This window comes from Rhamphochromis sp. 'chilingali', assembly GCF_963969265.1.
Source record: "Rhamphochromis sp. 'chilingali' genome assembly, chromosome: 6".
Classification (NCBI taxonomy): domain Eukaryota; kingdom Metazoa; phylum Chordata; class Actinopteri; order Cichliformes; family Cichlidae; genus Rhamphochromis; species Rhamphochromis sp. 'chilingali'.
In genome coordinates this window covers 23935974-23950624 of record NC_137933.1, presented here as the reverse complement: position 1 = coordinate 23950624, position 14651 = coordinate 23935974, and the positions used below count along the sequence as shown (strand labels likewise).

Genomic DNA, 14651 nt, shown 5'->3' with positions numbered 1-14651 from the left:
GCATTTACTCTCGCAAAGCACTGTATGCATGTAATCATACCTCGACCAGAAAGTCAAACACACGTGAATGCAGGGCTTTGGAGAGGGCGTCACGCGTGTAACACGCCTGCTCCACGTTCAGCGTCACGTCGATGGACTCCACCGCGCTTCCCCACTTGCTGTCCATCTTTCGACTCGTCAGTTTCTCCTTCAGACGGATGTGGTCAATCCCCAGTAGAAATGCAGGAAAGGCTAAAACTATTATAGGAAAGGAGGGAAAAGAAAGCAGTTGTGACTTTATGGGTGTTATTCTATACAAATATATATTTCATAAGGACTATGATGATTTGGCTATTTAAGAATTTATCATTGCAGAGCTGAAACTATTTTCCAGCTCCTAAAATAAGATGAGATTATATTTTGCTTTTGTCGTTTGTAATCTTTAATTAAATATCTCTTGAGTTATGGAGAATAGTTTGGGGGAAAGACTGGGATGTAGATCAAAGGGAAAGAGCAATTAGCATGTCTTTTTAACGATAGGTTTTCTGACATTTTATAGTTTTAATCCTTAATCAAGAAAACAAGCAGCTGATTAAATGAAAATGATCATAACCACTGTATTTGCTTGACAGTCTTTTGTTATAATATTCTGCTACTGCACTGCTATGATGAGCTGAGAAAAGCAGCATGTAAGGATTGGATCCTTCTCTGAAGTAACTACGAGACACTTCTGTGAAAACCAGCATGCAAATCAATACACTGCACTGGACTCTTCGAAAGGTGCAACCTTTGCATTAGCACAGAAAACACTGAAATCCAGGGTTCAAATAAATCTGCCTTTTTCATGAGCTTTGTACTGCAGCTGAGTGTAGCGTAAAATATAAAAATAGCTGCTACTGAACTCTTCAATAAAAAGTGTGGCACACACCACAGATCAAGCCCCGACCTGGCGCTGATATTGTCCCCTGAGAGCCCCTCCCTGCCTTATTACAGTGACTCACTTCCCCTAAAAGGAAATAGCTCTCAGGCCTGCAGACTCGCTGCGTCTGAGAATGCATCAGACCACTCTAGAAGCCCCCCCTTTTGAGACGTTAGGGTGTGACTGACCATACGCCCGATTAAACCGTGAGGAAAAGTCGTCCTTTGTGTTTGGTAATAAAGGTAATGGCTGCATATGACGGCTGGCGGTGTGGACACATTCTGTGAACTTTGGAAACAATGTAACTCTAATGTAACTCTGTGTTTTCCTGCAGATTTGTTAGTCAAAGCAGCAGTGCATAATGTAGATGTCAGTGCAGACGTTTTCAAAGCTTGCAGCTTCACTCCAGTAAGACATGAACAGTCCTGTGACAGCTCACTTCATTTCCTCAATATCAACTCTTGGATATTTGCATGTTAAATTTGAGCCGTGGGAGTTTTTTAGTCATTGTGGGAGACTGGCCACCTGTTCAGGGTGTACCCTGCCTCTCGCCCCATGGCAGCTGGGACAGACTTCTGTGACAATGAATTGAAGTGATGGATGGAGTTCTTCAGTCCAAAAAGGCATTACTAATTTTTGAACTGAATTAATGTCAACATATTAATGGTGAAAAGAGATGATACCCTCATGTCTTTAAAACTAGCACAGCTCAGGAAAAAAAAAGGACCAAATGCTGGGTGATTTGGCAGTGGCAGTGTCCGTCATCTATTTACAGTCTGCCTACTTTCATCTTTATACTTTTAGTTTTAGTAGTTAATATTGAAGTGGCGTGTGCAGTTTTATATTAGGAGCAGTAATACAACAGCACACTGCAGTTAAAGCACACAGGAAAGGAGCAGGAAAGGCTTAGATTATGAAATGCTGCTGTTACGTCTGCCCTGAACAAACCAGCGCTTTGTAGACTGGCAACTGCACTCTCCCCTGCATCATACAGACGCAGCATGAGGAGAAAAAGAAAAGAGGAAGGGAGAAGGGGGACAGACAAAAAAAAGCATTTTTCCAAGTAATTTTAGTCTCTGACGAAATACGTCCAGACCTTCAATAATAGCATTTTATATTCTGGTGATCTTGCATGGCCTGAAGTACTCCAGACAGCTGGCTGCAGCCCTGCATTAACACAATAAAACTTTAGGGAGTAAAAGTGGTGAAAAAGAAACACCCTCCAAAACCAGAGAAGGGCAGGTCAGGACAAGAACCCAGCGAAAAAACAAAGATTTACCACTACTCAGACTCAGGCCTTAGCGCTCTGTTTCCTTTTGGTGACAAAAATCTTTAGTGACTGGTGATCAGCTCATTGTGCAAGACCACTTACACTCTTCGCTCTCCACAGCAGCGTAGTTCCCCGATTCCTTGAAGCTGATATTTCCCAGGTGCAGGACTCCGGCTACAATCTGAAGCACCATGGAGCGGTCCTCTGGTGCAATGCCAATCACATCCATGGCTTTCTGGGGAAGTAAAAGGGGAAAAAAATAGCATGCTAAATCAGGACCACAGTGGGGGTTTACTCACTCCTGCGGTACCTAGCTCATGTTCTCTAATTACTCCTGTTGTGGTCTCGCTGGTAAACAAAAACAGAAGGAGATCATTGAAAAAAAAAAAAAGGAAAAAAGAAAACAAGAGAGGAGTGCTATTGAGAGACTGTGAGCCACATGAACACTGGTATGAGATTCACAGACAAACACAACACCACTGACTCCCAAGCAGACAGAAAGAGTCTGACCGTACCATTGTCTCCTGGAAGTCGCTCTTGTCGTTGATGTCGTCCACTTTGTAGGAGCCAGACTGATTGAGGTAACTGTAGTAATCCAGGCTTGTGATTCCCAGGCTATTCTTCTGCTCCGAGGTGGCTCCTTCTATCAACTGTTGAGCAGAAATTAAGTCTCTAACTGTGTGTACAAAATATATAACGCACAGTTTAAAGAAAGCTGTACTGGCTTCTGAAAACTAGACATGTCTATACATTGGAACGGATAACAGCCCAACTACAACAAAAAGGGCCAACCTTTGAGAAAAATTATAAAATATCTTGACAGGACACTAAAGCCTTAACACTGTTACATCTGTGTTTAGGTATGTAAGTATAGGTATGTATGTATATGTATATGTGTGTTTTTCCTTTTAAATTAAGTTTTCGAATTACCCTCACCATTATATGCTGCAGATTTGGTCTCAGATCATGTTGTTGCTGTGAATTGCCTTGCTATTTTTGGCAATAAAAGTTCAAAAAAAGAAAAAAGAAAAAAAGAAAGCTGTACTATCGAAAAATGAGAACCTCTGGCCATGCACGACAAAAACAGACTGCTTTTCTAACCCAAACTGTCCTGAAATCACCTCGCAGGCCCTTTTCTCAGGTCACATGTGTTCCTTTCCATATTACAAAAAAGAAAAAAGGCCTCACCTGGTAGAATATATGGAAACTCCTTTCTCCAGGATTCCTCATGACAACACGTGACTTTTCCAGAAGGAAGTTGGAGATTTTCCCGCCGTCTGGTTCACCGCCGGAGCTGAACTGGATCTCAAAGTATTTCCCCTGATGGATCAAAGCATTTTTTTTTGTATTGCAGCCAACTGTAATAAAGCTTAAAAGGCAGCGTATACGGTCTGAAAATACTGGCACCTAGCTGTTCTAAGGCTACTAGCAGTGTGTGTGTGCGTGCGTGTGTGTGTCAGCTTAAATAGAAATATGATCCAGCTTTTTGTCTTACTCTCAACTCCAGACTAGCCTGTATGCAATGTCTCATTATTCAAAGAAAGCACTTAAAATGTAGTGACCTTACACAATTAGTGCCAAACTATTTTTGCTCTTTTAAATTTGAAGCTAAGAATATCTTTTATGGCATCTGCTCTTTATGAATTTAACTAACAGACTCGGTTGAAAAATTTCGGGGGAGTTGCACTTTCTATGTGAAGCTTATTTTTCATTGGTTAAGTTTCTTAGTGAGCCTCAGCGCTTCTGCGTGTGTGTCTTTCTGTGCAGTGCGTCGTCGCAGCACTTCTGGTTAACCGGGACACACACGAGGTTTGATGCCTCATGAAATAAAACAGAAAACAGAAGGCAAGCTGTTACTGTAAATCTCAAAGGTCTCGAAGGTATGCCACGAAAAAAAAAGTTGAGGACTGCGTCCCTGTCTGTGACTACGAGTGGGAATTTCACTTTAAATTTGATTACACTGTATGTTAAAGGGGGGGAGAGAAGCAGCCTTACAAATCTGCTGGAGTTGTTGTTCCTCAAAGTTTTGGCGTTGCCGAAGGCCTCTAGCAGCGGGTTGGACTGCAGGATGATGTCTTTGACGTGCTGCGAGGAGACAGATTCAGTGAGCTGATGCTACATCACAAACAGATGAGGCAGCAGGTAGAGAAACCACACACTTCACACCCCGACTCTCTGAAAGTTTCCACTAAGATAGCAGCATGGCGCACACATGCACATCTACAGGCAGACACACAAAATCTGGAGGGCATTATCCTCGCTATGAGCCATGTGTGTGTCAGAAACACATGAGTTTTAAATCAGTACAGCAGACAGAGATATTCCCCACTTCCAGTATTGTTCACAGAGGCTGAGTGGTATTTCTTGGAAATTTTCTTTTATCAGTCCTGTACTAAAGAAAAACATCCTTCGCTGACACACATTCTTATATGAGTTTAGCCTTTTAACTACGCTGAAGTTCTTCTTGCACTGATGTTTTATTCCATCATGATCTTGAGATGTCCAAAAATCTGAATAAGTACAAGTACTATTAGATATAGGGCTGTGCGATATGACCAAAATCTCATATCCCGATATAAGAATTCTATCGTCCCGATAACGATATAAATCACAAAAATGTAACATTTTCTGTAAATTCTGTGAATCTCGGGCAGCTCGTCTTGCGGGAAGTGTTTCCAGCTGCGCGTCATGTACTGTAGCTGGAGTCCAGTGTTTTAACCGATGCATGAAACTATACATTTTTAGACATAAGTTGTAACAGCTGACGTTTTCTTTGTGAGTATTTATTACACGGCGTGCTGCGGGTAAAAACCTGTTCTAACGTTTGAGTCTAAGGTTTATTTTTTAGCACCTGGCGGCTCTTTTTTAATTCTCATCCATAAATAATCTGCTCTTTCACGTGATTCAGTTTATTTTGAAAAGTCTCAACAGGATCTTGAGCTTTATTGTGAAAGGTTTACGTGGAACATAAACAAGCGTTCACGCGATGGTGTTACCGTCGTTGTTGCTAACGACAACGCATAAAACGGGAGCTTGTCCGTCTGTAGTGTGGTTATATTAAATATAAGAGAAAGAGAGACCTTTAAGAAATTAATATAGCCACTACAGTGACCATCTAAACGATGAAAAAATATTGCTGTAAACAGTTTATTTTGCGACACCACGGAACAAACGATAGCTAAAATGAAACGATAGACGTTTTTATATCGTCATCCGATATATATCGTTATATCGAACAGCCCTAATTAGATATGTAGAAGCTTTGAGAAATGTATGTTGCTAAAACAGCTGAACTGACACAGTGATATTATCTTAAGGCATGAAGTACAGTTAACATTATCATAGTTATATAATAAAGCTGTCTTGGTTGATTTAGTGTAAGCAGTCTATCGTTGAATTTAAAGGTAGAAAAGCCAAATGGCTGCTCTCTGGGCCTAAGTGGTTAAGCCCGAAAATTATTTCTGATTGTTTTCTTGGTGGAAGCAGCTCTGAGTGGATTAATTATAAAACTCCCACTGCCATCACGGTGCAGGAATTTCCTCATCAAACTTCAGATCTTTATCGCGCTTAGAAACTGGACATCTGCTGTTTTTTTTGTTTTTCTTTTTTTATTTGAGGGGGGTTGGGGGGTGCCAGATGGCACGAGGGGGCTGGTGTATAAGAGTCTGCTGACGGGTTCACAATAGGACACAAAGGATGAGGATGACAAGACAAAGACTGGAGCAAAGCGTGAAAGACAATGCAGGAATGAGACAGCAACAGGTGGTTTGACTGCACACGTGTGCAGTTAGTATCACAAATCATTCTGGTTTAACTTAGTTATCGTTCACATGTGCACTTAAGCATTTCAAATATGCATTCCTCATTTACAAACTGCCGAGAAGGACAAAAGGCATCTCCTCTCACCTGCACTCTAGGTCCACCGCCTGACACTCTGGAGATGTAGCCCATGATATATTTGGCTGCCACAGTCTTCCCTGCTCCGCTTTCGCCGCTGAAAAGCAGATAAAGACTTCATCACATGCTTTCTCAAACACAAGCCAAATTCAGATACACCTGATAGCCTGCGGCACACGCTCACTGAGACATTGTTTTCTGTCTCACACAAGCACAGTTTTTATTCACTCAGTGACTAAAAAACACCCGCCCCAAAACTGTTTTTTGGTTTTGATTTTTGTTCACCTATTATGGGTTTTAAATGAATTTTCCTTGTTCCCGTTTGTTCTGGTGGCTTATCAGTCTAAAGCTTATGTCATACCCCACCTGCATGTGATCTGATATTTAACAATAAGCCTGCTTAGGAACAGCTCGGCCTGTGCATTAAATAGTTTCCTGCATACGTCCCAGTGCAGACTTTTGTCTCTTCTTTAAGAATAAACACATATTTTACATCCATATTTGAAAACAGAATCTGGTACATGGTTTGTTTACATGTGTTTGTTTTGGTTGGACACACTACAATAAACAGGATAATTTGGACTACTAAACATGGTAAACTTTGTCCAGACAGCCGGTATTTGGACAGTTACAACATTTTTATCCTTTAGAGTTTCTATTTTAGCGGCATCAACCTGGAATACAAGATTCCAGATTGCAAGTTCAGTCCTCAGCTTTCATTTGGAGTACATTTAAATCAATATAGAAAAAAAAATCACTATGTAGCAAATGTACCCAGATTTAAACACATAGTACCCAAAGCTGAGGGGTAAAAAGCAATTGGACACAGTACTTTTGTCCCAAATGTAAACCTACTTAAATTAAAGAGACTTAAAGTGAATAAAGAGTCTGAAAAAAAAAAGTGTAACTGTTTAAACACGTGTCATTTGAATTGCACAAACTCTTCATTCAGACAAAAATCCAGATCAAAACTGGTTGAGAATATGTTTGTGTGTGTGTGAGACACGTTTCGTGCAAATTTCCACCTCAGAAAGTAAAACTGAATCTCTTAAATAAGCAGTCACAGCTAGACAGCTACATTTACCGCCTTGCACGTGCAGGCGGATGAACGCTGCAGTAATAACGACATTTATCCCGTTTTGTTTACATAGCTTTCCTTCGTATCTTTTCCCTCAGCCTACTCTTGTCTTTTTCCTCTCCTTGCCTTTCACTGTGCCGGGGTCATACTTATTTTGACCTATGTGGTTTGGCAGTGGATGATGGCTGGGTCTGTTTTTTCTTTCTGTGCCTTAAAGTAGAGTCAGGATGGTACAGCCGCTGTGAGAAACACAGCTGCAGACTGTTTGAGACTGCCAAAGGAAGTCATGGGAGCTGCTCTATTACACAGTCTCAGTATAGCTGCATACATCCTACTATATACACCTCCCAGCCTGTACCAGATGCTAAAGTTTTGCCTGGACTTCCTCACTGTGCAGTTTGGAATCAAGTAGGAAACTGATCGTTTAGTTATATGCATCTGAGAGCATAGTTTCTCCTCCTGCAATCGACCCTCTAAAGAGGTATTTCCAGCACAAGCTGCAGTGAGACTTTGAGGCCCATTTAAACCCCCAAAGGGGCAGGTCTCATTGTTGTGGCGTTTGAATGCTGAAGACATTTCTGACTTCTGCAGCGATTTATTACCCAAACAAGGACATGAGTTGCACAATGCAGTGCAGAGGGAGGGAGCGTTAAGCATTATCTTTCATAAATTATTACTGACTTGAGCTATGTGAAGGATGTTCAGTCAACAGTCTAGTTTTGGCAGTTTTGAATCCAACAAGGTGTTCGCTGCATTCCCACAGAACTCGCTGAGACACATGTACAGTCTGTTTGACAAGATTTTCCTGTGATAATGTCAGTGCATTGTTTTTTTGTATGTTTTAACATTGTTTGTATACATCACCTCCTATGACTTTTGCCTGCATACTAAACATCTGTTTTAGTTACTGATACTAAGGAGTAGGAGGGCAGAGGGACCGTTGCTACTTTAAGACCCACGTTCTCTTCAAGTCATAGCTCACAGGACCCCTGTTTCAGTCGCTGACCTCTACTTTAAGATATTTGGTGAAATTAAGCAAATTTTTACAATTTTACATTTTAATTAGCGTGTCTTTATCTTTGTTGTATAGGCTACCCTAAAGTTTTTCCTATGACACCATGTTCTTTGTAAGAAAGTGCAGGAAATATACCGCTAGAATTTGACTACCTGAGACTTTGAGCGATCACACGAGGACATTCATTTTCATGCGTCTCCACATACAGCTGCAGAAATATCTAAAAGCCTAACATAAATGCATTTTCACAGTGCAGGCCACACCCAATGACTACGTGCATATTTTAAGCATTAAAATGATCCCGACAATCTCTCACCACACATTGTCCTTCTCAAACTGATCTAATTATAACAGCAACCTGCTCTGTTGACACCGATGAAAAGACACAATCATGCGTGGAAAGGATCCCACGCACAATCATTAAAAAAAGAAAGAGCAGATTCCTGGTAAAAAGCCAGCCGAGCAATGAATACGCCTGCTTTCTCTCAGACTGGGTTTAAGAAGCTGTTGTTCACTCGTCATGTGACTGAAATTTAAGATGGCTTCAAAGAACAAAATCAAGCAAAACTGCCTAGAAATTGTGAAATCGTGTATTTCTGAAATATCTGTATATCTGTATTTAGAGCACATGTAAAGGAACTGGTCCTCGATAAAAAACAAAAAGTATCATAAAAGAGAAATAAACACTTTGTTAAATCCAAATCGTCACATATTCAAATGCTGTTACAATATCAGAGAAATAAAAGAAATGCTCAGACGCTCTTTTTCTGCATTAACCTCATTTCTGATTCTTAATATAATATTTTTTTAAAAACTGCTAACACAGGTGGGTGCTGACCACGCTGCACGGTTAGCAGTTCACAGCAGCCTTTGTTTGCTGAGACCTGGTTCATCATAAAACCACTTCCATGCTTTTGTTTGCTGATTTAGTCAATCACAAAATCCACCTCGGTGCCTTTATGTGGAAAACTGAACGAGCAACTGCTGGCTGTCCAAACAACAGCCGAAAGTGCTGAAGCAGGGCTCATTCATCATGAGGTAAGCACTATAGCAACCACGCTGCTCAGATGAGTGGGCCATAGCATAAAACCCCCCTAATGACACCACATTTTTCTCAGCTTTGTAGGTCAGAAACATTCATCGGGAAACTCAAACAGGCTGCGAAAGCATCTAAAATCCTCTAAATCTAGGGACCGTGCAGGTGTCCTCTTTTCTTTTTTTAAAAACAGGAAGCTTTTCAAAAATAGCTGCTATAGCGGCTGCTTTGTTTCCATCTCACATCCTGAGGATTTAGCAGCCAGCTCAAGCTGTAAAATCATTGTTTTCCTATTTGAGGACTGGCACATTTTATTATTTTCTCTTTAATTTGTAATTCACTGAAGCTGAAAACAGTATGATGGAAAAACACCACACAAACACTGACTCAGCTCTACTGAATGATGTGGTCAGACCTGTTAGGTCTGTCCTCTCGCCCGTCTATTATCATGACCTGCAGAGCAGTTCAGTGTTGTGATCTCACAGATCACATTGCACAGATTATCGTCTCCAGCTTTTGTCTCATTTTGTCACATCCTGGACATTTGACACGCTAATATAAAGTGCTGAAGGTTACAAAAATATCAGTTGAAACCAATAAACTGGGCAACTATAGTATCTTAATAAGATATGGATAAGGTCATATTTTGGTTGATTTATGATCTTTTTAATTATTTTAGATTAAAGCAAATCTACTGTTTTTTTTAAAAGCACCGAGATCAGTCCCCAATGTACAGTACAGTTTATCAGGCTCTATTTTGAATGGATAATTTAAATAAAAATGCAGCTTTTCTGGTTCTGAAAATAATTTCCTTGTCACATGCCGTTAACTAATGATCACTATAGAAGGCAGAGAAAGAATGGCCGGAATTTCAAAGTCTTACCTAATGATGACACACTGGTTCTCACGGTCTATCATCATGTTTCTGTACATGTTATCTGCCAGAGCGTAGATGTGAGGAGGATTCTCATACTGAGCCTGAGAGAGGATAAAAGATTAAATTAGTGGTTAGACAAGTGAATATACATTTAAATACAACGAGGGTTTCTGTAGACAAAAACATGGATGCCATGGGCTCCCCAGTGTCACCCATTGTAGCCAACCTTTACATGGAGGAAGTGGAAAGTAAAGCTCTTGCCTCTTTCAAAGGGACAGCACCTAGCCACTGGTACAGATACGTAGATGACATCTGGTTCAAAATCAAAAGCTGAGAAGTAGAAGCTTTCACTGCTCACATCAACTCAGAGGACAGAAACATAAAGTTTACCAGGGAAGACCCAAAGGACAACAGTTTGCCATTTCGGACTGTGCTGTGCACATTGGGGAAAATGGAAAACTCAGCATTGAAGTTTACCAGAAGCCCCCACACACAGACCAGTACCTACTCCTTGACTCCCGCCACAAACGTGGAGTGATCAGGCCCTGCAACACCGGGCAGAAAACATTCCCTCTAAGTAATAAGGGAAAGAAAAGGAACACACACATGTAAAAAACAAAAAAAAAAAAAAACTTTTAATACATGTGATTATCCCAGTTGGGCTTTCATCAAATCAGCACAGTAAAGAAGGTCAGACGCCAACTAGCGAGAAACAGACGGACAAACAGAACAACATCATCATCCCTTATGGATCAGGTTCATCAGAGAAACTCCCAGTTTCCATCCCAGTGCACTTCAGAGCCAGTCACACACTCAGACAAAAACACGGACACAACTCCCAAACGCAAACTAGACAATGTAGTGCATGCTGTGCTGTTCACCAAGGAGTGCTAAGACCTCCACGTTGGAAAAACCAAACAGTCACTTCAAAAACTGATGGCACCAACTGTCTGCCATCTTTAATCCAGTTTTGAGATCCCTTCCCAGGTGTCTTAACGCCCACTCACATCTTGCATCAATTGACCTCAATAAGTTTCAATAAGGTCACTCAAGCTCCTTAGATCACTTTATGAATCACTAAGTAACACTTTTAACATCCATAGACTGTATATAAAAGATGAATACAACCTCTGTGACATCACCTATTAGGAAAGCCAATTATGAAGCTGTTGCCATCTTGGTGCTTTGAAACTGGATGTGACAAACTTGACCCTGACAGAGGCAGTTATTTATGAAATAAACATTATGTTGGATTCAGTATTACTGGGTGATATATTCTTTCAATTTTAAAAATGGGAAGTGTAAATTCTGACAAAATGCACACAGTATCGTGTTGCTGTACATGTTCAGTAGATCAGTGGTTCTCCACCACAGCTACAAATACTCCAAATTAGCTCAACTATTCTAAAGAAACGTGCAGAAAATTTAAAGACAAATGATTTAAACAGACACATAAGCAATAAATAAATAAAAAAAATATATAAAAAAAATATACAAATAAATAAAATATGGAGACAGCTGAAATAGCCTGTATAAAATTATGCAGTCATGACTTGTTTAAGTAAAATTTTAGCTCGCAGTCAAACAGTCAAAACTCTTCCAACTGTATGCTAAATATATGAACAGTAAAGAAGAGCTGCTAGCTGAGAATAATAATAAATGATGAAATTTTTGGCAAAAATATCAGAAAAAAAAAAAAGATGCAAAATCTACCTGGAACGTTAATAATAAATTACACGAATAGTGTAGTTAGCAGTTAAAGTGGAAGTTACTAACATGGCTCCATAATTGTTTTTAGTGCAATAAACAGCTGAACCTGTTAGCAAAATAATCGGGTCAAAATATCATGAAATGAATGGATCTAATCAAAAAAAAAAAAAAAAGAGTAGTAGCAAAAATTAGGACATAAATACTTTAATACTGAGCTGAAGGGATGTCAGATAAAAAAGTTTGGACACCACTGCTCAGGGGTAGGCTTACTCATTTTATATTTTATTATTTTGTTATATTTCATATTCATTTTATTAATATAAAAAGTATTAAACAGTTAATTCACCATTAACTCGTAGTATAGTAACATCTGCTGAGAACTACAGTGCCCTGACGGTTAAGGAAACCTAGTGAAATTTTAAACGAACTTTTATGCATAATAAAGTTATTATGTAATCAGAGACAGGCTGACCTATAAAATCCACAAAAACCATAAAAAAAAAATTACTATAATACAATTACACACTGCTGTCATTTTTGTCTGTGATGCTAGAACAAAATAGCGACCTTTTGCCAAGACAGTTGCACTTGGTCCCTTTTTGTGATTATTTCAAACAACTTGTGAACAAATATGAACTTTTCCCCGATAATTTGAGCTGGCTAACCGTGCAAATATAAACCCCGTGCACTTGTGTGCAAATGTGATCTGAATTTGGCATGTGTGATGCTTTCACAGTCTGTTAGAATTTTTAAAGCTTTTCAGTGTGCTCCTGGCTCGAGAATTCGAGTTCGCTGTCAACGGGCTGGCCAAGAGAGAGGAGGCAGACTCGAACAGGATGTTCTGTGATGGTGCTGCCAAGCTGCTCCAGCGGTTGAGTCAAGTTTGTGACAGCAGCATCTGCTCGCTGGAAAGTTTTCACAGCATCTAACCCAGTACATTTAAAACCTTTGTCTTTCAGACCGTTACCAGCCTAAACCAGCCTGACACTTCAATAACATCAGAGACCCAGAAAAAAAGCTTATTTCCTTAAGATGATGCTGGATCTACTTACTGCGCCTTGATACATCTCAATTTCTTTATCCCCAAAATAGGGCATCTGCTTGAAGGGGTTGACAGATATGAGCACGGGACCGATGTACGTCTGGTGAGATCGTGAGTTAAAGAGATTAAAGAGTGGGAGCAAAACAGTGGTACCAAATTACAATTACCTCTCACAAAGAGAAAACTGTGTCGAAAAGAAAGCACTTAATCTCCAATTGCCATGACGTCAACAGAGATGGCAACAGTGCAGCAGTGTGGCGTATTTGGCGATCAGGCCTGAGCCTAAATAAGTATGCAGTGCTTACAAATGACAGAGAATAGACCGACCATGTAACACTGTGAGGTTTTATGCCTTGAAGCCAAAATGCAGCTCAAGGCAAATAAAGCAGCTATTGTGGGTGGCCCATAGTGACCCACAGCCTTGGCAGGGAGACCTCACAGTTACAGATATTTACTGAGCAAAATCAAAGGAGAGACTCAGAGCTGTCGAACCTGAAACTGCCTGCATTTGGTAAACTTGGTAATGCCGAGCGCTGGCCGAGCGACAGTGAGGGTTTATGTTTATGTAATGAGCCATTAGGAGCGGCCTTTCAAGGCACTCATTCATTCATCTCGTTTCACGTCGTGAATACGCGCGCGTGTGTGTGTGGCCACAGCTGCACTTTAAACTTAAACCCAGCATTTGTGTGATGCAGTGTATGAAAATGATAGCTCTCAAGAAGATCATTTTAAATCCGTAACACAATCAAATTCAGCTGTTTAAAAGATAGCAGCTATGCTCTCACCACCACCACCCCCTCACAGTGAAAGGCCTGGTGAAAGAGCAGGAGTTAGAGATACAAAGACGCCCTTTCCTCCCCGCTCACCTTCCAACACTGACCTATTACTCATTGCTAATATGTCACAGCGAATGACCAGTCAGCTATTCTGGGTATAGCAGGAAAGAGAAGGGCTCCGCTATTCCTCACTGGGGTGTGAACTGTGAGCGTGAGCAAAGGATACAAAGATGTAGTCATCCATGTATCTCTTCTTGAGGTTGTCCACGATGGCGTCCTCATTGATCTTGCTGAGCAGCACCATGTCATCCACGCCGCTGTGTTTGACATTGTGGCTCTGCCAGTGGTACCGGTAGTGCCCCCGGCTCCCCTGAAACAAAACACACACAATGTCCAACTGTTAGGTCACTGAAAAAGACAGAATGAGATCATGCATAGAGTCTGACGTCACGGATGCGCAGACACACTGCTACTTTTCAACACACTCGTCATAACCACACCACTCAGGCAATCAAACGAAAGTGGAACACGGTCATTATCACTCAAATAAAAAACACAGAAAAATAAATATTACACACATTTCCTGACCTGAGAAACATGTTTACATGAAAACAGTGCGAGGTCAGATTCCCAAGAGCGCTTGTTGCCAAAGATGCTCTAAACATTTATCCAGCATCCTAAAACTCTGGCTTCTCTCTACATCCCTGTTTTTCTTTTTAGTCGAGTGAGTCTCCGGAGAACTGAGGTCATTCATCATGTGCTATGAGTCAGTATTGTCTGGCTACTGTGGACGAGGGTCACAATGTGCTGTGAGGGGTGAGTCTCTTTCTCCTGGATGGAGAACCACTCAAAGACACGGACAGCATCCAGAACATTAGTCAACACACAAGTTAACTCTTGACTTCCTCTCTCTTTAGGGAGGAAATGTGGGGAGAGGAAGCAGAAGAGCAAGGCTTCAAACAATACTGCCAAGAGAAAGAAATCATTAGGGGCTTTTGGACCACGGGAGCTTTTTTGGTAATTTTAGAATGTGGCGGCAGAACCACGCCGAT

General features: G+C 40.8%; 1 protein-coding gene across 3 annotated transcripts in view; it reads right to left on the bottom strand.

Annotated features, from left to right (window-relative positions):
- Positions 1 to 14651, bottom strand: part of myo1ea (myosin IEa) — a 50139-nt gene that overhangs the window by 22483 nt on the left and 13005 nt on the right. For all 3 annotated transcript variants that reach the window (XM_080884502.1, XM_080884503.1, XM_080884504.1), the window contains exons 2-10: positions 13826 to 13969; positions 12834 to 12923; positions 10078 to 10172; positions 6075 to 6162; positions 4164 to 4253; positions 3357 to 3488; positions 2684 to 2818; positions 2271 to 2403; positions 41 to 237 (exon numbers count right to left, since the gene is read on the bottom strand). In XM_080884502.1, coding sequence (XP_080740628.1) covers positions 41 to 237; positions 2271 to 2403; positions 2684 to 2818; positions 3357 to 3488; positions 4164 to 4253; positions 6075 to 6162; positions 10078 to 10172; positions 12834 to 12923; positions 13826 to 13969 — 1104 coding nt within the window. The remainder of the gene's footprint in view (positions 1 to 40; positions 238 to 2270; positions 2404 to 2683; positions 2819 to 3356; positions 3489 to 4163; positions 4254 to 6074; positions 6163 to 10077; positions 10173 to 12833; positions 12924 to 13825; positions 13970 to 14651) is intronic.